At 64.9% G+C, this 26,887-nt stretch overlaps 1 protein-coding gene across 2 annotated transcripts; it reads right to left on the reverse strand.

The window, feature by feature from the left end:
* Window positions 1-2,935: 2,935 nt before the first annotated feature.
* Window positions 2,936-26,084, reverse strand: CARS1 (cysteinyl-tRNA synthetase 1). 2 transcript variants are annotated; one of them, XM_040970946.1, is made up of 23 exons: window positions 26,021-26,084; window positions 23,130-23,378; window positions 20,361-20,452; window positions 18,973-19,061; window positions 18,206-18,302; window positions 17,471-17,569; window positions 16,505-16,654; window positions 14,614-14,754; window positions 14,163-14,251; window positions 13,723-13,844; window positions 12,020-12,132; window positions 11,072-11,200; window positions 10,543-10,672; window positions 10,220-10,323; window positions 9,632-9,729; window positions 9,374-9,563; window positions 8,644-8,712; window positions 6,945-7,026; window positions 5,616-5,696; window positions 5,031-5,098; window positions 3,537-3,596; window positions 3,330-3,413; window positions 2,936-3,238 (listed from the first exon to the last, which is right to left on the reverse strand). In XM_040970946.1, exons 1-23 carry the CDS (start codon window positions 26,043-26,045, stop codon window positions 3,104-3,106), a joined length of 2,496 nt encoding a protein of 831 aa, XP_040826880.1. In that variant the 5' UTR covers window positions 26,046-26,084; the 3' UTR covers window positions 2,936-3,103. The 2 variants fall into 2 exon arrangements, with proteins under 2 accessions (XP_040826880.1, XP_040826881.1); XM_040970947.1 differs by lacking the exon at window positions 23,130-23,378 and having other exon boundaries at window positions 26,021-26,081.
* Between the last annotated feature and the right edge of the window lie 803 nt (window positions 26,085-26,887).

Raw genomic sequence — 26,887 nt, forward strand, 5'->3', positions numbered from 1 at the left:
CCGCCCTCAAGCCCACAGTGCTCCTGGCCTGTGTGTGTGATGGGGCTGCCCCAACCAGGGACCCTGATCGTCCAGAAGGGTTCCTATGGGGACAAGGCGACTTAAGTCTGAGCCAGCACCCACACTTGAGTGCTGCCAACACGGGTCCCTATGGGCCCAGACCCTGCTGGTCTACCCAGCTGCCAGAGGCCTCGGCCCCCAGCATGATGCCAGCAGGGACAGAACCGGGATGTGGCCGAGAACCCCAGGGCGCTGCCACCCCACAGCTGGGTTCCATCTGTACCACCTGGCCCTGCCTTGGCACATCATGCCAGCATGGGTTAGGGCCTTGTGCCTTGCTCAGCAGCCCTTCACCGGCACACTCCCGCTCAGGGGTACCCTGGTTCCAGCCCCTCCATGAATGACTCCCAGGGGTGCATGTCCCTGGTCCCCAGCAGGCAGTGGGAACCAGGAACCCCTGGAGGGAAGGAGCGGGGGGGGGGGGCGGGACCCACATGGAGGTCCTCCCCCTTCTACCTCATGTTGGTGAGTCCCATCTCCCTGCATTTGTATACACTGGCTTTTTGTAACGGAAGTCATCTTTGGGAAAAACAGGAAGTGTTTTGGTTCTGCCTGTGATCTGCCAGCTCTCCCCCAGGACTCGGGACGGCCTCCCGAGTCACCCAGGGTGCTGCCTGTGGAGCTGTCCCAGCCGTTCCCGGGGGAGGAGCCCGCTGAGGGACAGGTGCCACGGGCAGCCCCGGCACTGCTGGAGTGTGTTCTAACTACTCCTGCATGTTCAAACTGCCCCACACTCGGCCAGGAGCCCTGTGGACCTTGCAATCTGCCATCTCTCCTGGGGGAGACCGGCCGCCCCAGCTTCAGGCCGGGCAATGCGCACCCATGTGCTGGGAGACCCCTCTGCAGCCACTCACCCCCATGATGGCCTCCGAGCAGGACTTGCCCAGTGCGCACCATGTCCGTGGCCCCAGCCCAAGGCCATGTCCTGGCCTATCAAGTCCCTGGACACGACTCAACAACTCTGCTGGAGTGGCCTACTTTGGCCCCGCTCCCTGAAACAGCGGCTTCCCTGCAGATCGATGGCATGGACAGCCTTGGCCTTGGGCATTCGTGGTCACCTTTTCTCTCCCAGCCCTGCCACAGGATACCCAGGACCAGGGTGGCACTGAGGGCTCAGGCCTTAGTCCCAGCAGCACATAGGGCACCTGGCCAGCCCCTGGCGCTGGCCCGGGCTGGGGGGAGCCTGGCCGGCCCCTGGCGTTGGCCCGGGCTGGGGGGAGCCTGGCTGGCCCCTGGGGCTGGCCCGGGCTGGTCCCAGCTATTGTAGGTGTTTGGGGAAGAGGAAGTACTCTGCTTCTCAAAAAACAAACAAAATATAAAACTAAATGACAATTTTTTAGAAATTTTTTTTTAATTGCAAAATCAGATATACAAGAGAAGAGAAGAAAGATCTTCCATCCACTGGCTCACTCCCCAAGTGACCACAGCCAGCCAGAGCTGTGCTGACCTGAAGCCAGGAGCCAGGAGCTCTTTCCAGGTCTCCCCCAAGGGTACAGGGCCCCAAGGCATTGGGCCATCCTCCACTGCTTTCCCAGTCCAGAGGCAGGGAGCTGGATGGGAAGCAGGGCAGCCGGGACACAAGCTAGCGCCCTATGGGATCCTGGTGCATACAAGGCGAGGATTTTTAGCTGCTAGGCTACCATGCCAGGCTCAATATTTTTTTTAATCAATATTTCCTTATCTGATAGAGGGACAAGAGGAAAGAGACCATCACCTGCTGGTTCATTCACCAAACATCAGGACAGTCGGCTGGGCCGGGGACATGGACCCCCGTGGGCCCATGGGTGCAGGGGCCCAGGCACTTGGCTCCCACGGGCTGCCCTCCCAGGCACCGGAAGTGGGGCAGCTGGGACTTGAACTTGTTCTGGAGAGGCTCTGCCAGCCCCCACCTGAGCGGTGGCACGCACCTAGCTTTGAGTGTCCATCTGGCCTCTAAGGCCGAGTCACTGACGTCGGCTTTCCTAGCGGCTCCACCTCGGGCAGAGCTGGGCAGCGGCTCTGCCCAGGGTTAGGGGCGGTCTCCTGGACCGGTTCTGGCCTCGGGATACACCCTGCCTTGGGGGTGGTGAGGCCAGCCAGCTGTCACCTTGGCCGAGGCTTGCAACTTCCAGTACCCTCAGGGCACCTGGGCAGCACTCTCCTGGCCTTCCTGTGGGAGCGGGTGTGAGCTGGGCCCGTCTGCTGCTCCCTCTCAGAGCACAGCCACATGCAGGGGTCCCAGGGCTCGGCCACCAGAGTGTGCCACCCAGGAGCTGCCTGCTGGCTGTACCATGCAGCTTGGCACTGGGCATGCTGGAACTCGGAGCAAAATGACAGGCATGAGCTGCTATCACCCGCATGGCCTTCGGTGTGTAAACACAGCAAAGTCAGAGGTTCTGCTCATATCTGGCCAGCCCTGGCCCCTGGCCTGCACGCAGTGACCACGCTGGCTCCCTGGTGGGACCCTGTGTCCACGACCAACTAAACACGTCGGCATGCATGGGTGCCAGGGCAACACAGGCCCTGGCCACTGCATACCCCGCTGGGCTCAGGCCCCAGGTCTCACCGCCAGCCACCGCCAGCGGCCATCCTGGGCAGCTGACCAGGGCCCAGTGGGCAGAGCTGCCCTGGGGTAAGCTGCCAGATGTGCTCAGATCCAGCAAGCCCGCTGGCGGGGCCTTTGTCTGGGGCTCAGTGGGAGGTGCTAGTCTGAGCTGGCCTCGGTCCCACTCCAATGCCCGGGAATGGGGCGGCACCCAGCGGTCAGCAACAGCCACCAGCAGGGAGACGTGCTTCAGCTGGCCGCAGCCACAGTGGAGCAAAGCCCCAAGTTGGGGCCTGCTGAGCCAGAGCCTGGCTGGCTGTGTGAGCCTGCAGGGGGCGCGGCAAGGGCCTCACTGGTCACCAGAATTTATTAACGCCTGGGGTTGGCGGGGACAGCATTCACACGATTTTCAACTTAGGACCGAGATGCCGGGTCCGGCCCCAGGGAGCCTCAGTCCGCAGTGGTCAGCCGCTCACCGTGCGCTGCGGGGACTGCGGGAACTTGCGCTGCGCTGCCCGCTCACTGTGCACCTCCGCTCTGCAGCATCTGCAGGTACTCACGGTGCAGCTTCTCCTGGGCCTCGAAGAGCTTCCGCAGCTTCTTGGCTTGGCCCCGGCTCAGCTCCTTGCCTTCCGCGTCGTGCGTGGGCAGACCCTGGGGGTGGAGTGGGGTGTCTGTGCCAGCCTGTTGCCTAGGGTCCCCGCACAGCCATCACCCCCTCGCCTGCCCGAGGTCTGGCACTCACGTTTTCATCAAACTTGGAGTACTTGTCGCTCTCAGAGAGGAACATCTCCCTGGGCGGGGTCTTCATCTTGGCCAGCTTAGCTGCCTGGAAGTGGGGTACACATACACGCTGCACACCTCCCGAGCAGGGAGCCCCAAAACAGCGGGCTGGGAGTGGGTGAGGTGCTGCCAGCGCCGGGGCCCTGGGGAAGCCCATCCTGTACGGTACCTCTTGTTCCTGCTTCTTCCTGGCGGCCTCCTCCTTCCTCCTTCTCTTCTCCTCTTCCAGCTGGGGGAGACAAGGAACAGGCACTCTACCCGAAGCCTGGGCTGCTCCCCGGTCACTGCCCCCAGCCCCGCCCTGCACACGGGGTCAGCAGAGGGCAACCCCTTGAGACCAAGGATGAAAGGAGCAGGATGAGGGCTCTGGGGCAGGGACATGGCACGGTGGCCAACAGCACTGGGAGTCAGGGACCCAGCGTTGGACATGGCACGGTGGCCAACAGCACTGGGAAGGTCAGGAACGCAGTGTTGGACATGGCACGGTGGCCAACAGCACTGGGAAGGTCAGGGACGCAGTGTTGGACATGGCACGGTGGCCAACAGCACTGGGAAGGTCAGGGACGCAGTGTTGGACATGGCACAGTGGCCAACAGCACTGGGAAGGTCAGGGACTCAATGTAGAGGACATGGCACGGTGGCCAACAGCACTGGGAAGGTCAGGAACGCAGTGTTGGACATGGCACGGTGGCCAACAGCACTGGGAAGGTCAGGAACGCAGTGTTGGACATGGCACGGTGGCCAACAGCACTGGGAAGGTCAGGGACGCAGTGTTGGACATGGCACGGTGGCCAACAGCACTGGGAAGGTCAGGGACGCAGTGTTGGACATGGCACGGTGGCCAACAGCACTGCGAAGGTCAGGGACCCAGCGTTGGACATGGCACGGTGGCCAACAGCACTGCGAAGGTCAGGGACCCAGCGTTGGACATGGCACGGTGGACAACAGCACTGGGAAGGTCAGAGACCCAGTGTTGGACATGGCACGGTGGCCAACAGCACTGGGAAGGTCAGGGACGCAGTGTTGGACATGGCACGGTGGCCAACAGCACTGCGAAGGTCAGGGACCCAGCGTTGGACATGGCACGGTGGACAACAGCACTGTGAGGGTCAGGGACCCAGTATAGGGGCAGGTGGAGATGCTGACCCGTGCACCCTGGCAGGCAGGTGCGGCCCTGGGCTTGGGCTCTGAGCGGAACAAGGAGGCCTGGTGTTGGAGCTAGGGACTGCCTGAGGGAGCCACTGCATGCACTGAGGAGTGGTTCAAAGGTTCGGACCATCCTGGCTTTCAGAGATTTCTCCGGGACCCCACGACAGACAGCGGACAGCTGCAGGACTAGGCGAGGCAAGCACACAGGTGCTGAGGGCAGCTCTGTAGGCCGCGCCTGCGTCCGAGGGGCTCCGGGTCCAGTGGCTTCACTGTCCTGGTGGGCACCAAGGGCTTAAAAGGCAGGGACTGTTGCCGATGCGGGGCCCCGGGCCAAGGCCTGCACAGGGTGTCAAGGGAGGGCCGTGGGAGCCGAGCCCAGCCGCAGGCTTGAAGGGCGTCCTCCCTGGAGGACCATCTCCCTCGCAGTCACACGTCCACGCGGCCACCACGCCCTGGAGCACAAACCCGCTGGAAAGGACCTGGAGCGATGCCAGGGCTGGGACCGAGGACTCACCCTTTTCTTCTCTTCTTTCTCCTTGAGCAATGTGGCCCTGTCCAGCAGCTTCACCACTGTCGGCAGCCCTGGAAGCACACACAGTGCGCGTGAGCGTCTCGCGGTCCACAGCGGCAGGCCCTACAGCTGGCCCCATGCGTCACCAGGCCCCAGCAAATCCTCGGCCGGGCGGCCAAGGGCTCATGGGAAAGCTAGGGTTGAGGCAGGACGGGGGCTGGGGAGGAAGAGGCACGGCGGGCTGAGGACGCAAACGCCGACCACACAGAATGCCAGTGCCCACGTCCTGCCCAGAGCACCCATGTCCCACCCGCAGTGCCCACATCCCGCCTGGAGTGCGGTCTGAGTGGCAGCTCCCATCCAGCTCCTGCCGATGGCCGGGGAAGGCAGTAGGCCCGTGCTTGGTTTGCAGGCTCCTGGCTTGGGCATTGCGGAGTGCGCCAGCAACGGGACGACTTCCTGGCACTCTGCTTTCCCAAGGAGGCCCAGGTGCACTGGGGAGCAGGCTCTCACTGGGATGCTTCAACAACACGCAGGGAACGTCCCGAGCCTGAGGCCGGCCCCCTCAAGTGCCGGCGACGCACCCACCTTCGTGGTCTTCCAGACGCACCCCAAGCTCAGGTAGGACCTCGTCCCGAAGGGCATCACAGAGCTGCAGAATCTCGGGCACTGGGGGCACAGGGCAGTGTGTCAGACAGACGAGGGAGGGTCCCCACAGGGCAGTGTGTCAGACAGACAGGGGAGGGTCCCCACAGGGCAGTGTGTCAGACGGGGGAGGGTCCCCACAGGGCAGTGTGTCAGACAGACGGGGGAGGGTCCCCACGGGGCAGTGTGTCAGACAGACGGGGGAGGGTCCCCACAGGGCAGTGTGTCAGACAGACAGGGGAGGGTCCCCACAGGGCAGTGTGTCAGACAGACGGGGGAGGGTCCCCACAGGGCAGTGTGTCAGACAGACAGGGGAGGGTCCCCACAGGGCAGTGTGTCAGACAGACGGGGGAGGGTCCCCACAGGGCAGTGTGTCAGACGGGGGAGGGTCCCCACAGGGCAGTGTGTCAGACAGACGGGGGAGGGTCCCCACGGGGCAGTGTGTCAGACAGACGGGGGAGGGTCCCCACAGGGCAGTGTGTCAGACGGGGGAGGGTCCCCACGGGGCAGTGTGTCAGACGGGGGAGGGTCCCCACAGGGCAGTGTGTCAGACAGACGGGGGAGGGTCCCTACGGGGCAGTGTGTCAGACAGACAGGGGGAGGGTCCCCACAGGGCAGTGTGTCAGACGGGGGAGGGTCCCCACGGGGCAGTGTGTCAGACAGACGGGGGAGGGTCCCCACAGGGCAGTGTGTCAGACAGACGGGGGAGGGTCCCTACGGGGCAGTGTGTCAGACAGACAGGGGGAGGGTCCCCACAGGGCAGTGTGTCAGACGGGGGAGGGTCCCCACAGGGCAGTGTGTCAGACAGGGGGAGGTCCCCACAGGGCAGTGTGTCAGACAGGGGGAGGGCCCCACAGGGCAGTGTGTCAGACAGACGGGGGAGGGTCCCCACGGGGCAGTGTGTCAGACAGACGGGGGAGGGTCCCCACAGGGCAGTGTGTCAGACAGACGGGGGAGGGTCCCCACAGGGCAGTGTGTCAGACGGGGGAGGGTCCCCACAGGGCAGTGTGTCAGACAGGGGGAGGTCCCCACAGGGCAGTGTGTCAGACAGGGGGAGGTCCCCACAGGGCAGTGTGTCAGACAGGGGGAGGGCCCCATAGGGCAGTGCGTCAGACAGACGGGGGAGGGTCCCCACAGGGCAGTGTGTCAGACGGGGGAGGGTCCCCACAGGGCAGTGTGTCAGACAGACGGGGGAGGGTCCCCACAGGGCAGTGTGTCAGACGGGGGAGGGTCCCCACAGGGCAGTGTGTCAGCGTAGCACGGCGGCCTCACCTTTCTGCTCCCGGGCAATCCTCCGCACACCCTCTCTGAACTCCGACAGCACCTGCAGGTAGGGCAGCACCGTGGCCTCCAGCTGCAGGAAGAGGGTTCCAGTACAGGGACCTGCGTGGCCTTGCCCTGATGTTCAGTACCCCACATGCACCAGGGCCACGGGACACTGCAGTACCCGGCTCATGGCTCAGACTGCAGCGGCTCCCTTCTGTGTCCAGTAGGGTGCATAGCCACTCGGTGCCACAGCACACCTGCCAAGTGACACATGTCTCTGCTTAATACTGCCCCCGCGTGGTCACTCATGGGCCGTCTTGAGGAGTGCATGCTAAACAGGGTACATCGGTGGTTGCACACATGCCCGCCTGAGTGGACACTGTGGCACAGTGGGTTAGACCACTGCCCCTCAAATATCTGGATCCCTGCCTTCCGGGTGTGAGACCCCAACGCAGCCCAGGGCTCGTCAGCTTAGCCGTCGCGTGGGGAGTGAATTGGTGGAGAGGGTCTCCCTCCCGGGCTGCGTCACTGTGCTTCTGGATTAATCAGCAAAGCCCATGACAGAGACAAGGCTGTGCGTGAACAACCCATTCCGCACACACAGCAACACTGACCCCCAGGCCGGAGCCCTCAGCGCCCCGGGCACGAGCAGCAGCCCAGCCTGAGCCCTCAGCGCCCCGGGCACGAGCAGCAGCCAGGCCAGAGCCCTCAGCGCCTGGGCACGAGCAGCAGCCCAGCCCGGAGCCTACCCGGGCACGTGGCCCTGTGGGGAAGTGGGTGACGGCTCTGCCTGCACCACAGCGGCACTGAACGTCCACACGAACCTGTTCTAGTTTTACAGTCCAAAGCAGACTGGCTTTAACTGAGCAGGCACATGTGTTTGCTTTTAAACAAAATAAACACCTCAGCATCCCTTAGACAAGAGAAAAAAGCTGAGTGAGCTGCCTGCTCAAAAGCGCCCAGGAGGGCTCCCCAGTGGTCGCCCCACGAGTTGCACCAACGGTTGGTCCTGGGCTGGCAGGGTTTGCTGTGTGGGGGTGCGTGAGGCTCCAGGCACCCGCTCTTGGGCAGTGGGTGCTGTGGACACACATGCCGGAGCAGAGGCCTGCCCACCCCGGCAGGACACAGTAGGGCTCCCGCTGGGCAGAGCTCTCAGTTTAACCCACCCACTCCCTGACCAGGTAGTGCCAGGGAGGCAGCAGCCCAGGCTGGCTGCCCACACCTGTCCACAGGCCCAGGAACAGCCAGCCGAGGAGGCCACACCACAGGCTCCCTCACCACACTGCCCCATGCCAGTCTGGGCAGCGACTGCCAGGGTTGGGGCACAGGGCAGGTACAGGTGCCCTGGTACCACACAACTGCGGTGTGCACCTGTGGGCTTAATCCACCACGCCACAGCGCCACCCCAGTAACGACACCTAAGAACAATCTACACCAGGCAGACTCCAGGCTCCAAAAATGTCGGTTTCTACAGCGACCTGAAGCTATTATGGTGGACCCAGGGGTCAAGAGCCCACATGACAGGGCTGCAGCACGCGCCCACAGCCCTCCCAGGAGGAGGACCTCCCACCCAGAGGCCTGGCCGCGGCAGGGCTCAGTGCCACCCGTGCACACAAGATGGCGAGGACAGAACCTTGCAGCAGCCGAGACAAGCACACAGCCAGGGGCTGGGCAGACCTGGGCCCCGCGAGCGCCTTCCACTTACGTCCAGGCTGCTCCCGGGCCCTCCAACCGGGAACCCCAGGGGACTGTCCTCCTCTATGGCTCCGAAGACCTAGGAGAGGAGATGGGCTTCACTGAGGCACACGCGGGGGTACGACCCCTCCTGTGGTGCCCACCACGGGAAATGGGACCCAGCGCAGCTCCGAAGAGCGGCCCCCTGCCCTGGATGTCCTGGAGGCTGTGGCCAGCAGCCATGTGTGTGGGGCCAGGCAGTGGCTGAGATCCCACAGGTCCGGGAGCCTGCCCTGACCTGGCAAACATCGGGCCACAACAAACCCACCCTGCACAGGATGCTGGCTGAGTGGCGGGGTAGAGCACCCTAGGTTCCATTCAAGCTGTGCCAAGCACTGCAAGAAGCCACGGGGTGGGGTGGGGTGGGGTGGGGTGGGGTGGGGTGGGGTGGGGTGGGGTGGGGTGGGGGGGGGGGGGGGGTGTGTGTGTGTGTGTGTGTGTGTGTGTGTGTGTGTGTGTGTGTGTGTGTTTTTCTGTGCCTGTGACCATGTGTGTGAATGCGTGTCAGGTTCCGCGTGTGTGTGTGTGGTTCCGTGCCTGTGACCGTGTGTGTGTGTGTGTGTGGTTCTGTGCCTGTGACCGTGTGTGTGTGTGTGTGTGTGTGTGTGTGTGTGGTTCCGTGCCTGTGACCGTGTGTGTGAATGCGTGTCAGGTTCCGTGTGTGGGTGTCTCCGGCTGCACGTGTGGGCGTGGGCACTCACCTTCAGCATGTGTGTCAGGTACTGCGCGATGCTCTGCAGCAGGCCCCGGTTGGGCCTCCTCCGGGCCGCCTTCCGGGTGCCCATGTACAGATTGCTCTGGCTGACCAGGGCCCGCATCTCCTCCATGGCGGTGCGCGTGTCCACATTATCACAGAGCGCCGCGTGCACGGCCGCCTTCCTGTCGCAGAAGCTGGCCAGACAGGAGCAGGGTGAGGGGCGGCCGGCCGTGCCCCCCAGGCACCTCGCGCGCCAGCTCACCTGCGGCTCAGGGCGGCCTCCTCCTCCTCCCACTTCTCAAACTGCCCGGTGACATCGACGGGGGCACGCAGCAGGTCCTTCACATTGAGGAAGAACTCCTGCAGAGAGAGAGGTGACAGCTGCAATCGCGCCCCAGGGAGCCTGCGGAGGCCCACCTGCCCCTGGGCGCCTGCGGAGGCCCACCTGCCCCAGGGAGCCTGCGGAGGCCCACCTGCCCCTGGGCGCCTGCGGAGGCCCACCTACCTACCTGCCCCTGGGCGCCTGCGGAGGCCCACCTGCCCACCTGCCCCTGGGTGCCTGCGGAGGCCCACCTGCCCACCTGCCCCCGGGAGCCTGCAGAGGCCCACCTGCCTGCGTGCCAGGGCAGCAGGCCGACTCCTGCCATCACCGGTGCACACGCCCACAGCGGCCTGAGAGTCCCGGCCAACTGGCAGAGCACAAGTCCAAGGGACACACTGCACACGCGAGCAGGCCACTGTGGCCTCCCCTAACAGCCACGCAGGCCGACAGCTCGACCAGCAGCCCCGGAGACTTGCCACCTGGCACGACAAAGCCGGGCTCCTGCCTCCTGCAGCGCTGGGGACTCACATTCAAGAACTTCTCGTACTGCAGCGCCGACTCCATTGTATTGCTGGAATAGTCCAGGGTGTCCTTCCAGGAGTGCAGGAGGAAGGCCAGCCGCAGCTGCCGGGCTGCAAGAGACCACCAGGGCTGCCTTTGCTGGCTGAGCCATCACCCCTGGGGGGCCCAGGCAGCACCCCCTCCCCGGGGCGGCGCGGGAGGCCCAGGCAGCACCCCCTCCCCGAGGGGCGGCGCGGGAGGCCCAGGCAGCACCCCCTCCCCGGGGCGGCGCGGGAGGCCCAGGCAGCACCCCTTCCCCGGGGCGGCGCGGGAGGCCCAGGCAGCCCGACCTGAGTGTTTTTTCAAGGCGTCTTTGATGGTGATGAAGTTTTTGAGGGACTTTGACATCTTACAGCCGGCAATCGTCAGGTGGCCCGTGTGCAGGAAGTACCTGACCCAGCAGTCACTATCAAAGTGCGCCTGCGGGAAGAGAGGAGAGGCGGAGGGGAGACAGGGGTACGGGACAGGGGCCTGCGGGCAGAGGGGGCATGGAGGCAGCCAAGACAGAGGGGAGACGGGTACGGGACAGGGGCCTGCGGGCAGAGGGGGCATGGAGGCAGCCGAGACGGAGGGGAGACACAGTGACAGGGTCTGTGGGGCAGGCTGAGGACACGGTGGTAGCCAACACTGCCTTGCTTATCTGTATGCCCTGGGGCAGGCCCCCATGCCAGCTCACGCCAGTCTGTCAGATACCAAGGCCAGGGTCACAAACAGGGTAACAGGACCAAATGGTCAGGGCTGATCCCGTCCGCCCGCCTACGGGCAGGTGTCGGCTCTTGCCTGGCACGATGGTTCGGATGCCCCGCTCTCGTCTCCTACCTCCGACTGTGCCAGCTCGTTGTCGTGGTGGGGAAACCGCAGGTCGAACCCTCCTCCGTGAATGTCCATCGACGCTCCCAGCACAGCGCTCGCCATGGCGGAGCACTCAATGTGCCACCCTGGGCGACCCTGCAGGGACCCGAGAGATCCTGCGGTGACTGCTGCTCCAGTGGACAACCCCGAACCCACAGAACGAGGGCGGGCATCCGGGCCCCCAAGCAGCAGCCAGGGCCTGTGCCTGGCTGGGGTCTTGCCACCAGGCTGTGCTCAGTGCACTGCTGTGGGCAGCTGGACTGTTGGCAGTGGGCAGAACTCTGCCTGGCAACTGCAGGAAGTGAAATCCCTGTGGGCTCCGTCGGAGCAGGCGTGACTTCACACACAGGAAGCCGTGGGGAGGACCAGTCGCTGCTGATGGCCTGGGAGGGCAGCAGAAGTCGGCCCAAGTGCCTGGACCCCTGCACTCCCATGGGAGACCAGGACAGGATTCCTGGTTCTGACCTAGTCCAGTCCCGGTCATCGTGACCATCTGGACAGCGATACAGTGGCTAGAAGGTCTCTATCTTGTGCCTTTTGGATAAACAAAACAAAATCCCAAGGGAGTGCCCTCTTAGGTTAAAACCCCCAGTGTGCGAGGCCCGGGCTGCCGGAGCCGTAAAGTGTGCGAGGCCTGGGCTGCCGGAGCCATAAAGTGTGCGAGGCCTGGGCTGCCGGAGCCATAAAGTGTGCGAGGCCCGGGCTGCCGGAGCTGGAGCTGTCCAGTGTGCGAGGCCCGGGCTGCCAGAGCCGGGGGCCAGAGTTCCAGCCCAGGCAACCCATTCTGAGGGCATGTCGGGAACCCCAGCTGCGGCCACATGCTCTGGGGTCACATCTGGAACCCCATTGCAGCCATGTGCTCCGGGGCACCTCCATCCAAGCCACTGGAGCTGAGGCCCAGCAGCCCCCACTCACCTTCCCCCATGGGCACGGCCAGGACGGCTCCCCTGGCTTGGAGGCCTTCCACAGGGCGAAGTCGTTGGCTGAGCGCTTCTCGCTCAAGCGGTCGGCCGAGACGCTCAGGTCACCTGTGATAGGGCAGCAAGCACTGACTTGGCCACCACTCCTGCCCCACCCATGTCCTGAGACCCATGCCAGATGTGGGTAGGTAGGTGTGGAGATGCAGGGGCCAGCCCTTCACAGTGATATCACCGCCTGGCATGCCAGCACCACACAGGCCACTCTGGGACTCCCAGCCGTGGCAGCTTGGGCCTCCTGGGGCAGGCCACAGCATGCTGGGCTATTGCTGGGACACCCGGCAGGAACTCTAGCTCAGGGAGAGGGTCCCTGTGTCCACAGCTTGTGCTGCAGGGGAACGGCCCCCCAGTGCCTTCCAGGAGCCCAGGAAGCAGGCAGAGAAGGTTGAAGGTGGCCTGGGAGCCCAGGACTGCCACCTGGACACGTCCCAGCTGCACAAAGCTGCCAGGCCCGTGTCTCCCAGGAGACCCCAGACAGAGCCAGCAGGCCCTGGCCCCATGTCTCCCTGGAGCGAGAAAGCCCCTCTGGACGTGACGGATGGGTAAGGAGGCGGTGCCTGCCCAGGCAGTGTCCTTGCACTGGTCTAACCTTCTACCCGCGTGCTGTCGCCCCCTGGTGGGCAGCCGGGAACAGCGGTGATCCGGGTTCACACCCCTTTAGGTGCCAACCAGAAAATAAGCAAGGGACCCAGGGAACCAGCCCAGAGGGGAGGACATCTCTTCCAGCCCCGAGCATCCCTGGCCACAGTGACTCCATCTCCCTGGGGGCGCTGTATCAGCACCCCACTTCCAGCTGCTTGCTTACTCCCCAGATGTCTCTAGGAGCCAGAGCCGGGCCAGGCCACACCGGGAGCTGCAGGCCAAGCCAGGACTCCGCCAACAGCCAAGGGGCACCTGTCCCCAACCTGCCAGCAGACCTGCTCGGGTCCTGCTTTCCAGGGGCTCCAGTCGGCTGCAATGTCTGCTTAACATGAGCTCTGATCTCTCTCCTGGGATACCTGCTGCTCCTTCCCTAGCTCCCTCGACCGGCCGGCCCCTGAGCACTGCCATGGCCGGGAGGGACAAGGCGCCGTGCAGCCTGCAGGCAGCCCTCAGAGTGGAGCCGTGGGGCTGTGGAGATGCAATGTGTCAGACGCCCCCTCAGAACGCGTCTCGCAGCCCAGAACGCTGGGAACCCGTGCCTGGGCCAGCGGCCTGCCCGCACGCCCTCCCCGGTGCAGCATCCAGCAAGCCTTCCTGGGTCGTGGGATGCCCAAGCATAGCTGTGAGGACTCGACCTGGGCTGCTGGGGCACGGCCTTGCTCCTGGGCCCAGCAGCGATGGTCTGGCCCGTGGCTCAGGCCTGGCCCAATCCTGGCTTTGGCAGGCACCTGGGCAGCGCAGCAGCAAACTGGAGCGTGCACTCTCTCTCTCCAGCCTTGCCTTTATCATAGAAATCTGATTCAGTGCCCAACAATGGCTCCCGAGGACGGCCCAGGACCCGCGGCTGGAAGCTCCCTGTCCTACCACTGCGCCTCAGCCTTTCCAGTGGGCAAGAACATGAAAACCAAATGAGTGAACGTGCGCCCCATGGTCCCTGTGTCAGAGACCTCTGATGCCGTCCACAGGGGCATACGCGGCCAGCCTCAGCCCCTCTCTCACCTTCTCCCTCCTGCAGAGCCTTCTGGTCCCCGACAGCCTCAGGCACCAGCTTTCCATAGGAGTGCTTCTCACTGGAGGCAAACTTGACCGTGTCGAAGTACACAGAGCCATTGGAGACGTACCTGGAGAACCAGGCTGCAGTCAGACGCCTCCCGGGGCCGCGGCATCCGGACAAGAGGTCTCTCAGGCCTGACCTAGGCAGGCGTGAGGCCGAGCAGGGCCCGTGCTGGGTCCCATGCCCACACGGCCTGCCCGGCCCTGGGCAAGGTGCACCCACCTCCCTCAGAGCCTGTCCCGAGCCAACTGGCCCGGCAGGCCACTTCTGCCCCAGCTGACCAGGCCTCAGCGGCTGCGGGGAAGAGGCAGCGACACGGCCAGTGCTGCCCTGGGCACGGGGCACGGGGGCGGGCTGCGGATACTGGGCCGCGGCGGGGGCTCACCCGTAGCCGTTGTCCACAATCCTCTGTACGAAGCCGATGATCTCGGGCACATACTCGCTCACCCGCGTCAAGACGTCGGGGGGCAGCACCTGCGCGCGACGAGAACCACGCCCCATGGATGTGTCAACGGCGTGGGAACCGGGGGCTGGCGAGGCGGTGCCCCGGCTAGGGCAGCAGGTGAGGCTGCCCCAGGGAGCAGCTCGGCCTCCATGAGCCCACAAGGCTGGCAGTCTTGGCCCAGCCTGCCCGCCAGGCCCAACCCTACCCCAGGCCACAGGAAGTCAGCCCTGCAGCCAGGACTGGCCGTCGTGCCGAGCGCGGTAACAAGACTGGACCATTTTAGTCAAAGCCCCCCTCGGACCGGGGCTGCTGACAAGCCACACAGTGGAGTCTGTGGCGGGAAGGGGCTGGTGGCCCCCCCACGCACACACGCAGGACAGCTGGCACCTACGTTCAAGGCCTCCATGTCCTTGTGGAACTCTTCTTCCCAAAACTTGGGCAGCTTGGAGAAGATGGAGTTGTCAGTGACCTCACTGCCAAACATGGAGTCCAGCCACTCGGAGAGCAGGTCCTTGGCCTCCTCCAGCAGAGCCTGAGCAGACAGGGCAGGACGCGCGCGTGTGTGTGTGAGACACGGCAGGACACGCGCGCGTGTGTGTGTGAGACAGGGCAGGACGTGTGTGTGTGAGAGACAGGGCAGGACACGTGCGTGTGTGTGTGAGACAGGGCACGTGTGTGTGTGAGACAGGGCAGGACACGTGCGTGTGTGTGTGAGACAGGGCACGTGTGTGTGTGAGACAGGGCAGGACACGCGCGTGTGTGTGTGAGACAGGGCAGGACACGTGTGTGTGTGTGACAGGGCAGGACACGCGCATGTGTGTGATACAGGGCAGGACACACGTGTGTGTGAGACAGGGCAGGACATGCACGTGTGTGTGAGACACGGCAGGACACGCGCGTGTGTGTGAGACAGGGCAGGACACATGTGTGTGTGTGAGACAGGGCACGTGTGTGTGAGAGACAGAGCAGGACACACGTGTGTGTGAGAGACAGGGCAGGACACGCGCGTGTGTGTGTGAGACAGGGCAGGACACGTGCGTGTGTGTGTGAGACAGGGCAGGACATGTGTGTGTGTGTGAGAGACAGGGCAGGACATGCACGTGTGTGTGAAAGACAGGGCAGGACACGCGCGTGTGTGTGAGAGACAGGGCAGGACACACGTGTGTGTGAGACAGGGCAGGACACGTGTGTGTGTGTGAGAGACAGGGCAGGACATGCACGTGTGTGTGAAAGACAGGGCAGGACACGCGCGTGTGTGTGAGAGACAGGGCAGGACACACGTGTGTGTGTGAGACAGGGCAGGACGTGTGTGTGTGTGTGTGTGAGACAGGGCAGGACACGCACATGTGTGTGTGAGACAGGGCAGGACACGTGTGTGTGTGTGAGACAGGGCAGGACGTGTGTGTGTGTGAGACAGGGCAGGACGTGTGTGTGTGTGTGTGAGACAGGGCAGGACACATTGTGTGTGTGTGAGACAGGGCAGGACACGCGCATGTGTGTGAGACAGGGCAGGACACGCGCATGTGTGTGAGACAGGGCAGGACATGCACGTGTGTGTGAGACACGGCAGGACATGCACGTGTGTGTGAGACACGGCAGGACACACGCGCATGTGTGTGTGAGACAGGGCAGGACACGCGCGTATGTGTGTGTGACAGGGCACGTGTGTGTGTGAGACAGGGCAGGACACGCGTGTGTGTGTGTGTGAGACAGGGCAGGACATGCACGTGTGTGTGAGACAGGGCAGGACACGCGCGTGTGTGTGAGACAGGGCAGGACACGTGTGTGTGTGAGACAGGGCAGGACACGCGTGTGTGTGTGAGACAGGGCACGTGTGTGTGTGAGACAGGGCAGGACACGCGTGTGTGTGTGACAGGGCAAGACACGTGTGTGTGAGACAGGGCAGGACACACGTGTGTGTGTGAGACAGGGCACGTGTGTGAGACAGGGCAGGACACATTGTGTGTGTGTGACAGGGCAGGACACGTGTGTGTGAGAGAGACAGGGCAGGACACGTGTGTGTGAGAGACAGGGCAGGACACGCGTGTGTGTGAGAGACAGGGCAGGACACGCATGTGTGAGAGACAGGGCAGGACACGCGTGTGTGAGACAGGGCAGGACACGTGTGTGTGAGACACGGCAGGACACGTGTGTGAGAGACAGGGCAGGACACGCGTGTGTGTGTGTGAGGAGACAGCAGGAGGACCAACGGTCAATGCCAGTACACCCAGGGGCTGAGCTCAGGACAGCCTGCAGCCCATGTGGCAGTGGGCGGAGCGCACCTGCACGCAGCCCTGGACCTTCTCTTCGGGGAGCTGGGCCTTCAGGGCGCTCTCGAGCGGCTCCGTGGCGAGTGTCACGGCGTGCTGCGTGCGCTCCAGCAGCTGCCTCTTGTCGGGGTCCACGGTCTCCTTCAGCTTCGCTGAGAACAGCTGCAACAGTAAGAAGGGGTCGGATCCAACACGGCCTGCACGCCACACAACATCCTGAGCCCGTGGATGGCGGCTCTCCCACTGCCCGTGGCCAGCCTGTGAGCCAGCCTGTGAGCCAGCCGGCCAAGCTCAGCTCACTGCTCGCCTCCCCTCAGGGCCCCGTATGTAACACGAGCGGCTGCAGCCCCAAGAAACGAGCAGCAGCTAACGACGATGGTGACTGACCCCACCAGGGGACTGTCCCACACACGTGTCCAGCCCGACACTTGTTCAGGACAAAGCAGAATCCTGAAGAGACCCTGATCTACACCACCGACCCAGACCATCTGCAAGACGGTGTTGTCAATAAGCAGCCTCAAGTTCATCCTTAGGCCTGATGTGATAGCTCAACTGGTTAATCCTCCCCTTGCAAGCGCCAGCACCCCATATGGGCATTAGTTCGTGTCCTGGCTGCTCCACTTCCCTTCCAGCTCCCTGCTGTGACCGGGGAAAACAGAGGCCGGCCCAAAGCCGGGGAATGCTGCACCCCCGGTGGGAGACCTGGAGGAGGCCCCAGCCACTGCAGCCATTTGGGGGAGTGAACCTTTCTGTCCCTCCTTCTCTCTGTAAATTGTTTAAAAAGATGTAGGGAGGGAGGGAGGAAAAGTGAGCAGCCTGCCCGGCTCTCTCCCTGGTGACCTGTGCACAGGCAGGGCCCACACCAACAGAATGTGGGTTCCCCGAAGCCTGGGCACCGGGCAGGCACACAGTCAAGGCCACACCACCCATGACAGCGACCTACAACGGGCCAGAGTCCGAAGCAGCTGGTGGGCCCACCTTCAGGGCAGCGTGGACGTCGGCCAGCACCTGCGGCGCCTGCGGCCTCTTCTCCAAGTACTGCTCCACCAGGTGGTTCTGCCGGGCCCTCCTGATGATCTGCAAGGAGAGGGGGCTCCGTGGGGGGAAGGCAAGGGAGAAGCTCCGTGTGCACGCAGCAGACCGTGCTCACGGCCTGCAGCTGAACAGGGTATGGAAGACAAAGCAGGGAAGCGGGGTCCAGGGGCAGGCAGCTCTCTCGTTCATGCCCTTCAACCCTGGGGGCCACCAGCACAAGGAGTCGTCACAACAGACACACGCCCTGCCCAACGCCAGGCACAGCGGCCAAGGTTGTCGCGGGCTTCCCGAGGCCTGAGGCAGCTTCCCTCCCAGGGCCACTGGGCAGGGCCACTCTATCAGAGACAGAGCGTGCAAGCAGCACTGCCACCTGGGGCGGAGGCCCGTGGGGGGATCAGAGGCCCATATATGGCTACGGCTCAGCAGCCCATGTGGGGGCACCCAGCAGCCCATGCGTGGCTGGGGCCCAGAGGCCCATATGGGGACGCTCAGAGGCCCGTGTGAGGGCGCCCAGCAGCCCACGCGTGGCTGGGGCTCAGAGGCCTGTGTGGGGGCGCCCAGCAGCCCACGCGTGGCTGGGGCCCAGAGGCCATGTGGGGCACCCAGCGACCAGCGTGCAGCCAGGGCTGAAGCCCGTGGGGTGCCCCCTCCCTCCAGGCCGCCAGCTCTGGTCCTGACCTTGTCATCAATGTCGGTGATATTCATGCAGTAGAAGACATCAAACTTGAAATAATCCCTCAGCACTCTCCTCAGGATGTCGAACGATATGTAGGACCTGGCCAAGACACGGATGGCGTCTCCGCACCAGCGCCAGGCGCCATCTGCTCACCCAGGACCGACTCCGTGGGCACGGCGAGCCAGGGAAAGCCACCCCGACAACATATGTCGGGTGCATGGAACGTCTCGGGGCCCTTTTCCTGAGGGCGGCCACTGTGTCACTGTGTATGGGGGATCTGCTGGAGCCCAACCCCCACTGATCCCTGGGGGAGGGAGAGCACCCCAACACCACCCTTCCTATGATCCCTGGGGGAGGGGAGAGCACCCCAACACCGCCCTTCCTATGATCCCTGGGGGAGGGGAGGGCACCCCAACACCGCCCTTCCTATGATCCCTGCGGGAGGGGAGGCCACCCCAACACCACCCTTCCTATGATCCCTGGGGGAGGGAGAGCACCCCAACACCGCCCTTCCTATGATCCCTGGGGGAGGGAGAGCACCCCAACACCACCCTTCCTATGATCCCTGGGGGAGGGGAGGGCACCCCAACACCGCCCTTCCTATGATCCCTGGGGGAGGGGAGGGTACCCCAACACCGCCCTTCCTAGCTCTCACCCTGAAGGGAGTAGGGGTCACTTAGAGAGCCTGAGCCTCCCCTTGGGAAGGAGAACAGCTCAGGGGTCCACGTCCTGGCCCACTCGGGCCCAGCTGCCCTCTGCGGCGCCCTACCTGGCGTGGCCCATGTGGGACGCGTCATAGACGGTGGGCCCGCAGCAGTACCACGACACCTTCTTTCCATCTTGAGGTATGAACACATCCTGTCAGAGCAGACGGAGAGCACTGCAGGTCACCAGCAGTGGGCCCCCGCGGCCTCCCTATCTCACCACACAGCCAGCTGGTCCAGGCGATGCCACTCCCCACCACTGTACCGCTCAGGTCCTCGGGGGCCCCTACCAGCCATGTGGCAAACTCGGGTGCATTCTAGGCTCCTGGCTTTGGCCTGGCCAGGCCCTGCTACTGTGGGCACTAAGAGGCGCCCGCCCGCTACACTCATTTCCAAAGTCCCAACAGCACTGCTGGAAGCCAGGAGGGACTGTCCACAGCGCCCCAGCGAGCTCAGGCCAGCTCCAGCCCGGGGGGGGGGGGACTGTCCACAGCGCCCCAGCGAGCTCGGGCCAGCTCCAGCCAGGGGGGGACTGTCCACAGCGCCCCAGCGAGCTCGGGCCAGCTCCAGCCGGGGGGGACTGTCCACAGCGCCCCAGCGAGCTCGGGCCAGCTCCAGCCAGGGGGGGACTGTCCACAGCGCCCCAGCGAGCTCGGGCCAGCTCCAGCCAGGGGGGGACTGTCCACAGCGCCCCAGCGAGCTCGGGCCAGCTCCAGCCAGGGGGGGACTGTCCACAGCGCCCCAGTGAGCTAAGGCCAGCTCCAGCCCAGGGGGGGGACTGTCCACAGCGCCCCAGCGAGCTCTGGCCAGCTCCTGGGACGAGGAAGACACACCTGCTACCCACCACATGCCTTACCTACCCCCACCCACCACAGGCCCCACCCACCACATGCCTTACCTACCCCCACCCACCACAGGCCCCACCCCCCACCCACCGGGGGCCACATTCCACACTAAGACTCTGGCTGAACACAGAGCAGGCGGCCAGGGCTCACATGGTGGGAGAAGCTGGCTAGGGACAATCTTCTGCCAGCCACTTAGGCACACGCCTTCCCTGGCACCCCACACTTGGACCCCTTCAGCAACACCACTCTTATCTGGCTCCGTAAGGTCAGGCCAGGCCATCCAACTGGGACACTGAGGCCAGCCCAACCCCACGCGGTGTGAGTGCTGAGTCCACGGGGACACTGAGGCCAGCCCGACCCCACGGGGACACTGAGGCCAGCCCGACCCCCTGGGCACAGTCCCTAAGTCTCTACACCCACAGAGCTCTCTAAGTCCCCTGAAACTAGCAGTCAGCCAGCCCAGCCCCTCTGGGACCCTGCAGGCTGGTGGGGGGCAGCCACACAGTCCCACTGAGGGGCACCGGCCTGCACAGGGACCCACCCCCCAGCAGGCCCCAGAGCCTGGTAGCCAGTGGGCTCCAGCTCGGTCCCCGGGGCCGGCTTCTTACCTTGCTGCGGGTGAGGCTGTTGTAAAGACGCAGCTTGCACGGCGGGGTCCCGGCGGGGGGAGACCACTGCGGCTGCACCCGGCGCCCTTTACCTGGGGCACAGAGAGGAGAGGCCTCGTCAGGGGCTGTGGGGGCACCTCTCGCCCCAGCCACCCACCGTCCACAGCGGAAAGGGCTGGGCCAGAAGCTGGGTGCTCAGGCCCGTCTCCCAGGAGGCCCACAGTAGCAGGGCGGGGCCGCCCAGGGGGACAAGGTCTGCCAGCTATGACTGGGTCCACCCAGGGCAGCTGGAAGGCCCTGCCCCAAAGCCAGCTCCTGCTGCCTCCAGGCTGTCCCCACCTCTTGTGGCTGTGAGCCCACCACTGGGGGTAACCTGCCCCCACCCCGCCACGTAGGGAGAGAACAGCTCTGTCCCTGGCAGAGTGCAGGGCCTGGCTCCCAGTGCAGGTCCTCTCACCCAGCGGGCACTGACCCATACCGTGCCCCTTGCCCCAGCGAGCATGCGGCACCCCTCGCTGGCGACCAGGGCCAAGGCCACCCCCACACACCTGCATGTCTGAGACCCCACTCAGGGCATGGCCCCAGTCTGCCCCAGGGCACTCTGCCAGCTCTGTGTGGGGTGTCGCAGGAGCACCCTCGCCCAGGTCGGCCCTGACAGCCACATGCCTCCAGCCCTGGCGTCTGACCCCATCTTGGCTATACACACGGAGTAGCTGCCCATGGTCCCACTGCCGCCCACCTCCTCCAGCAGATGTGTCATGCGGCTGCTCAATGGACACTCCCCTCCCATCCCCTAGGCCTCCTCCTTGCCAGGAGAGCCCGTCAACAAAACTGACTACTGGTCATTCTGCTTGCAAGGCCCTCATGGACACTAGTTCCTGTCCTGGCTGCTCCACTTCCCATCCAGCTCCCTGCTTGTGGCCAGGGAGAGCAGTGGAGGACGGTCCAAAGCCTTGGGACCCTGCGCCCGTGGGGAGACCCGGAAGAGGCTCCACAACAGCTCATCTATGGCCACTGCGGTCATTTTGGGGAGATCTAGGTATCTGAATTGGGAAGGCAAATTTGTGGAAAGAAACAGAAAAATTTCCCATCCGCTGATTCACTCCCCAAGTGGCACAACAGCCAGAGCCGAGCTCCAGTCTGAAGCCAGGAGCCTCTCCCAGGTCTCCCACGCAGGTGCAGGGTTCAAAGTTTTGGGTCTTCCTCTACTGCTTTCCCAGGAGACAGACGGGGAGCTGGATGGGAAATAAAACAGCCAGACACGAACTGGCACCCACATGAGACACGGGCACTTGCAAGGCGAGGATTTAGCCACTGGGCCTTCACAGCAGGTCTCACAAATACATAAATTTTAAAACAGAAAACCAGCCACGATGGAGGATAAGTTACAACTAAAATGCGAGGAGGGTAGGCAGCCACTTCCCGATTGGATGCAGGGCACACTGGCCAGCACTGAGCGGCAGCGGCCCAGCCTGGAGCTCCTGGCAGGTCTGGTGCAGCCATCTGGGGAGGGGGCCGTCCGGGAAGGTCTCCCTGCGTTCAAAGAAGCACCCTGCAGGACAGGCTCAGTGCTATGCTGGCCCTGACCTTATGCGAAGTGTCACTGTCCTGCCCTGTGACCTCGCCGGGACTCCCGCGGCCCTCGGGGCTTACCAGACGCACAAGCCCAGCTCCACCAGGGAGCACGAGCAGCTGCCACCTACCCCACACAGCCCCAGGAACCCTGCCAGGGCTGTCTGCACCCTGTACCCTACCCCCTCAGGGCTCCACTTGCACCCAGCTGTCCCCCACTGCAGTCCCACCTGGGCTGGGCACGTGACCCCAGAGAGCCACACACCAGCCACGCCTTGCAGGGAGCAGAGCCCCGCCCTCCCTGACGGAGGCAGGCTGCAGCCCCTCCGTATAGCCAGGGGGGGCGAGCAGAGCCCGAGCCCCCAGCAGTGAGCCCACGTCACAGGGCAGCCTGGCAGGCACACTGCGGGGTGGCAGCAGGAGCAGGCACTGCTTCCACTGCGCCCACGGGGAAGGGGGGCGCCCCCAGCAGCGGACGAGGGCAGTCCTGGATACCAGGCCCACTCTGCCTGCAGCCCCGCTCACAGAGGGCTGCCCCGCTGGACGTCCGCAGTTCCTGGGCACATGTGATCCTGGCCTGCGGCGGGGTGGGAGCCATGTGGGCAGGCCCCCTCACCCAGGAAAGGGTAACCTCCATCCCCAGCAGGGCGGTCCTGGGCTCTCCTCACGCCAGCCTTCACCAACTACAGGCCAAGTCAAGGCCTGAGCGAACAGGAGGGGGACAGCCCATGCGGCTCCCACCACGGAACACAGGGTGTTAGCTGTGGAATCATCCAGAAACAAAATCCTGAGCCCCAGGGACGGCACTCCATCTGTGCCCCATCCATGTGGGAGGCTGGTGGAGTACAGGGACATGCAGCATGGGGGCCTTGAAGCCACCTGCTCCCAGTAGGCCTGGGACATGCGACACAGCCCAGACACAGTGGCACTGGGGACAGCCACAGGCTCCACAGCCCCAGGTCACCACCAACCTGGGGGCCGTGGATGCTGTCATGTCAGCTTTCGCCCCAGAGCAGAGAACAACTTCTCGCTGCAGATCTGATGAATGGCACAGCCCCGACCCCGGGGAACGCCTACCGTCCTGTGGGCCAAGCCAGGAGGCCAGGTGAGGTGCCTGCCTGCACCCCTACCCCGGCTCCTCGGGCTCTACAAGCGGCAGGGCGCGCCCCGGGCGGGCAGCAGGCTGCTGTTACTCACTTGCTTGGGGCCCACAGGGCTGGCCTGTGTCCCGAGCGCCACCCAGGAGCGCTTCTATATGCCTGAACCACCGAGCCACGTGGAAAAGCCGCACGTCGGCGGGCGGGGCCGAGAGCTGCCTGAACAGGTCGACGTCCGCCTGGGACAGCGCGTGGCCCTGGACATAGCTACGCGTGCTCAGGTGCTCATTCAGGGCCCACGCCCTGGCTGCCTCGTCCCTAATGCCCAACAGGGACCTGTAGTCGAGAGCTGAAACGACAGAGGGACAGGTGTCAGGCAGAGGGAGCACAGCCAGGACCTCCAGCAGGACAAGCACAGCACCCTCAAAACCACTCCACACCAAGCCGGACTCCTGCCCCGCAGCGCGCGAGGCCATTCACGCCCCAGCATGGCTCCTCCCCGGACTCATGGCCCTGACCACAGACCTGTCCCCCGCACACGGCACCTTCCTCCTGGGCCAGCTCATCTCCCTCTGCACCTGTCGGGGCGGCATGCGTCCCTCCCGCACCTTCGGGAACCTCTGGTGCTGGGCACAGGAGACGCGGTGGCTCCGTGCCCCGCACATGGGGCTGTGCGCAGGGGCTGCTGACACACACACAGCCACAGGCACACGCCCCTTGCAGAGGGGCGACCCCACGCAGTCATGGCACCTGTCTGGAGACCCAGGCAGGGCAGAGGCACACAGACCCTGCGCGGCCCTCGGACCTCGCAGCGGCAGCCCCACGTCACGCTCACTGACATGTGGGAAGGTGGCGCAGTTCCAGCCCACAGCCGGCAGGCGCCAACACTGCAGGCTCCGAGACGGCGGCACGGCCTTGGTGTCCAATCTACGACACATGGGGGCTACCCACTCCGGTGGGTACCTGGTGCCAGGTCCTGAGGGGCGGGGCTGCGCCTGACCCACTTCACACTCACTCCCCCAGAGGCATGGGCTATTTTTACCACACAACACGTAAAAGGTCTGATGACCAGGCTGGCTTCAAAGCAGCAGGAAGTAGCCGGGACCCCACAGGCTCTGCTGGGGCGTCCCGCATTCCTTGGCGTGAACCTGCTCGTAAAGCAGGCAGCACCCACGGCTGGCCCCGTAAACGGCCGGCCCCAGCGCACTGGCTGGCCCGTCAGCAGGCCCACAGGAGGCACTGACTCGGGAAATGAAGCAGCAGCATTTACGAGTGCCTAGAGGAAACCAATAAAAACAAGGCCCACTTTCAAGTGGCCACCGGCTCGGCCTGATGGAGGCTAGGGGAGAGCTCGCTCAAGCTGCGCCTGGCGTGGCCCTCCCTCCTGGTGGAGCTGCAAGACGCGCTGTGCCTGCCCAGGGGAACCGTCCACCGCCCAACGCCCAGCAGCGCAGGGCATGCATGCCAAGGGCAGACGCTCGTGGGGATGCTGGCGAGGCTGCCCGGGCTGCCACCAAGCCCTGCTGAAGGCAGGTCACGTCGTCAGGCCCCTCTGGTTCCCGGAACCCCGTCTCCTTATTCTTTAAATGTCAAGCGACAGAACAACAACAACAACAAAATAAAAACTTAATTAAAAAAAAAAATAGGTCGAGTGACAGAGATCCGTCAAACTCCTGAGACAAGTCAAACCTGAGATGGGCGTCCCGCAGGGCTTCCCAATCAGTGGCAGCGCCTGCTGCCTCCTCCTTTGTCCTAACCGCGCCCCGCCCCAGGACAGGACGTGGGGCCCACAGCGGCAGCACAGGCCCTGCACCTGCCCCCAGGACAGGACGTGGGGCCCACAGTGGCAGCACAGGCCCTGCTCCCCAGGACAGGACGTGGGGCCCACAGCGGCAGCACAGGCCCTGCACCTGCCCCCAGGACAGGACGTGGGGCCCACAGTGGCAGCACAGGCCCTGCTCCCCAGGACAGGACGTGGGGCCCACAGCGGCAGCACAGGCCCTGCTCCCCAGGACAGGACATGGAGCCCACAGTGGCAGCACAGGCCCTGCACCTGCCCCCAGGACAGGACGTGGGGCCCACAGTGGCAGCACAGGCCCTGCTCCCCAGGACAGGACGTGGGGCCCACAGCGGCAGCACAGGCCCTGCACCCCAGGACAGGACATGGAGCCCACAGTGGCAGCACAGGCCCTGCTACCCAGGACAGGACGTGGGGCCCACAGTGGCAGCACAGGCCCTGCTCCCCAGGACAGGACATGGAGCCCACAGTGGCAGCACAGGCCCTGCACCTGCCCCCAGGACAGGACGTGGGGCCCACAGCGGCAGCACAGGCCCTGCTACCCAGGACAGGACGTGGGGCCCACAGCGGCAGCACAGGCCCTGCTACCCAGGACAGGACGTGGGGCCCACAGTGGCAGCACAGGCCCTGCACCTGCCCCCAGGACAGGACGTGGGGCCCACAGCAGCAGTACAGGCCCTGCACCCCAGGACAGGACATGGAGCCCACAGCGGCAGCACAGCCCCTGCACCCCAGGACGGGACGTGGGGCCCACAGCGGCAGCGCAGCCCCTGCACCTGCCCACCCTGGCCCCCCAGCAGCACCGCATCCCCTGCACCTGGCCGCCCAGCACCAGGCTGGCCTTTGGAGGGCTCCCCCAGTGCGGCTCCTGCGGGCTCTGCAGCCGCGGAAGCTGCGGCGCAACCCACCGCCCTGGAGTCCTGGGGTTCCAGCTGCACCGGGGCCTCCCCAGCCCCAGCGGGTGCGCGCAGGGACGTCCTCGCACCCCTCGGCCCCGCAGACGGCCCCGCACGGGGACACCCCGTTCCCGCTGCCCGCGCCCTCGCCTCCCGGACCCGTGCGTGTGAGGGCGTGCAGGCGAGCCTGCCAGGGGGTGACCGCTGCCGCCCCAGGCCCCCGCCCGGCTCGGCTCCGCGCCCCCCAGCCCCGGCAGCGTCCTCCGGGGGCCCCGGGCGCGGGGTCCACACACTCACCCTGCTCCCCGCTGGAACCCGCCATGGCCACACACCCGAACGCCGCCGCTGCCCGGAAAGCTGATGCAACCACCGCCCCGGAAGTTCCGCCCGCACGCCGCGCACGCCTTCCGGGACACCGCCGGTCGCTAGGCAACCGCCGCGGCGCGGACGCCGCCGACCCGAGGAATGCTGGGAGAACCTGACGGCCGCGCGGCTGCAATTCCCGCCCCCGCGCCGTGCCTGCTTTCCGCAACACCGCCGGTCGCTAGCCAACCGCCGCGGGCACGGACGCCGCCGGCCATTACTGGGAAGGTGTGTCAGCGGAAGTCCCGCCCCCGCCCCGCGCGTGTCTTCCGGGACACTGTCGGTCGCTAGGCAACCTCCGCCGGCCGGGGCTGGAAGGGCCTGTGGGCTACGGGTCGGACGAGGACAGGGACGAGGGCCGGGTCGAGGACAAGGGAGGCGACAGGGACGAGGACAGGGACGAGGGCCGGGTCGAGGACAAGGGAGGCGACAGGGACGAGGACAGGGACGAGGGCCGGGTCGAGGACAAGGGAGGCGGCAGGGACGAGGACAGGGACGAGGACAGGGACGAGGGCCGGGTCGAGGACAAGGGAGGCGACAGGGACGAGGACAGGGACGAGGGCCGGGTCGAGGACAAGGGAGGCGACAGGGACGAGGACAGGGACGAGGGCAGGGACGAGCCCGGGCCGGCGACCCCCGACGGATAGCCTGGCCGGGGGTGGAGCTGCAAGGGGCTGCTGACAACTCCCCTTGCGACCGGAGAAATAAAACGTCTATGAAAGTATGTAACTTTTTTCCTGAGAAAACATCTTTGGAACTTCGTAAAGTTTGTGTTTTGTCCTGAGTGGAATTCGTGTACTT

This window comes from Ochotona curzoniae, unplaced genomic scaffold (genome assembly GCF_017591425.1).
Source record: "Ochotona curzoniae isolate NIBS_2020 unplaced genomic scaffold, NIBS_Ocur_1.0 scaffold_4937, whole genome shotgun sequence".
Taxonomy (NCBI): domain Eukaryota; kingdom Metazoa; phylum Chordata; class Mammalia; order Lagomorpha; family Ochotonidae; genus Ochotona; species Ochotona curzoniae.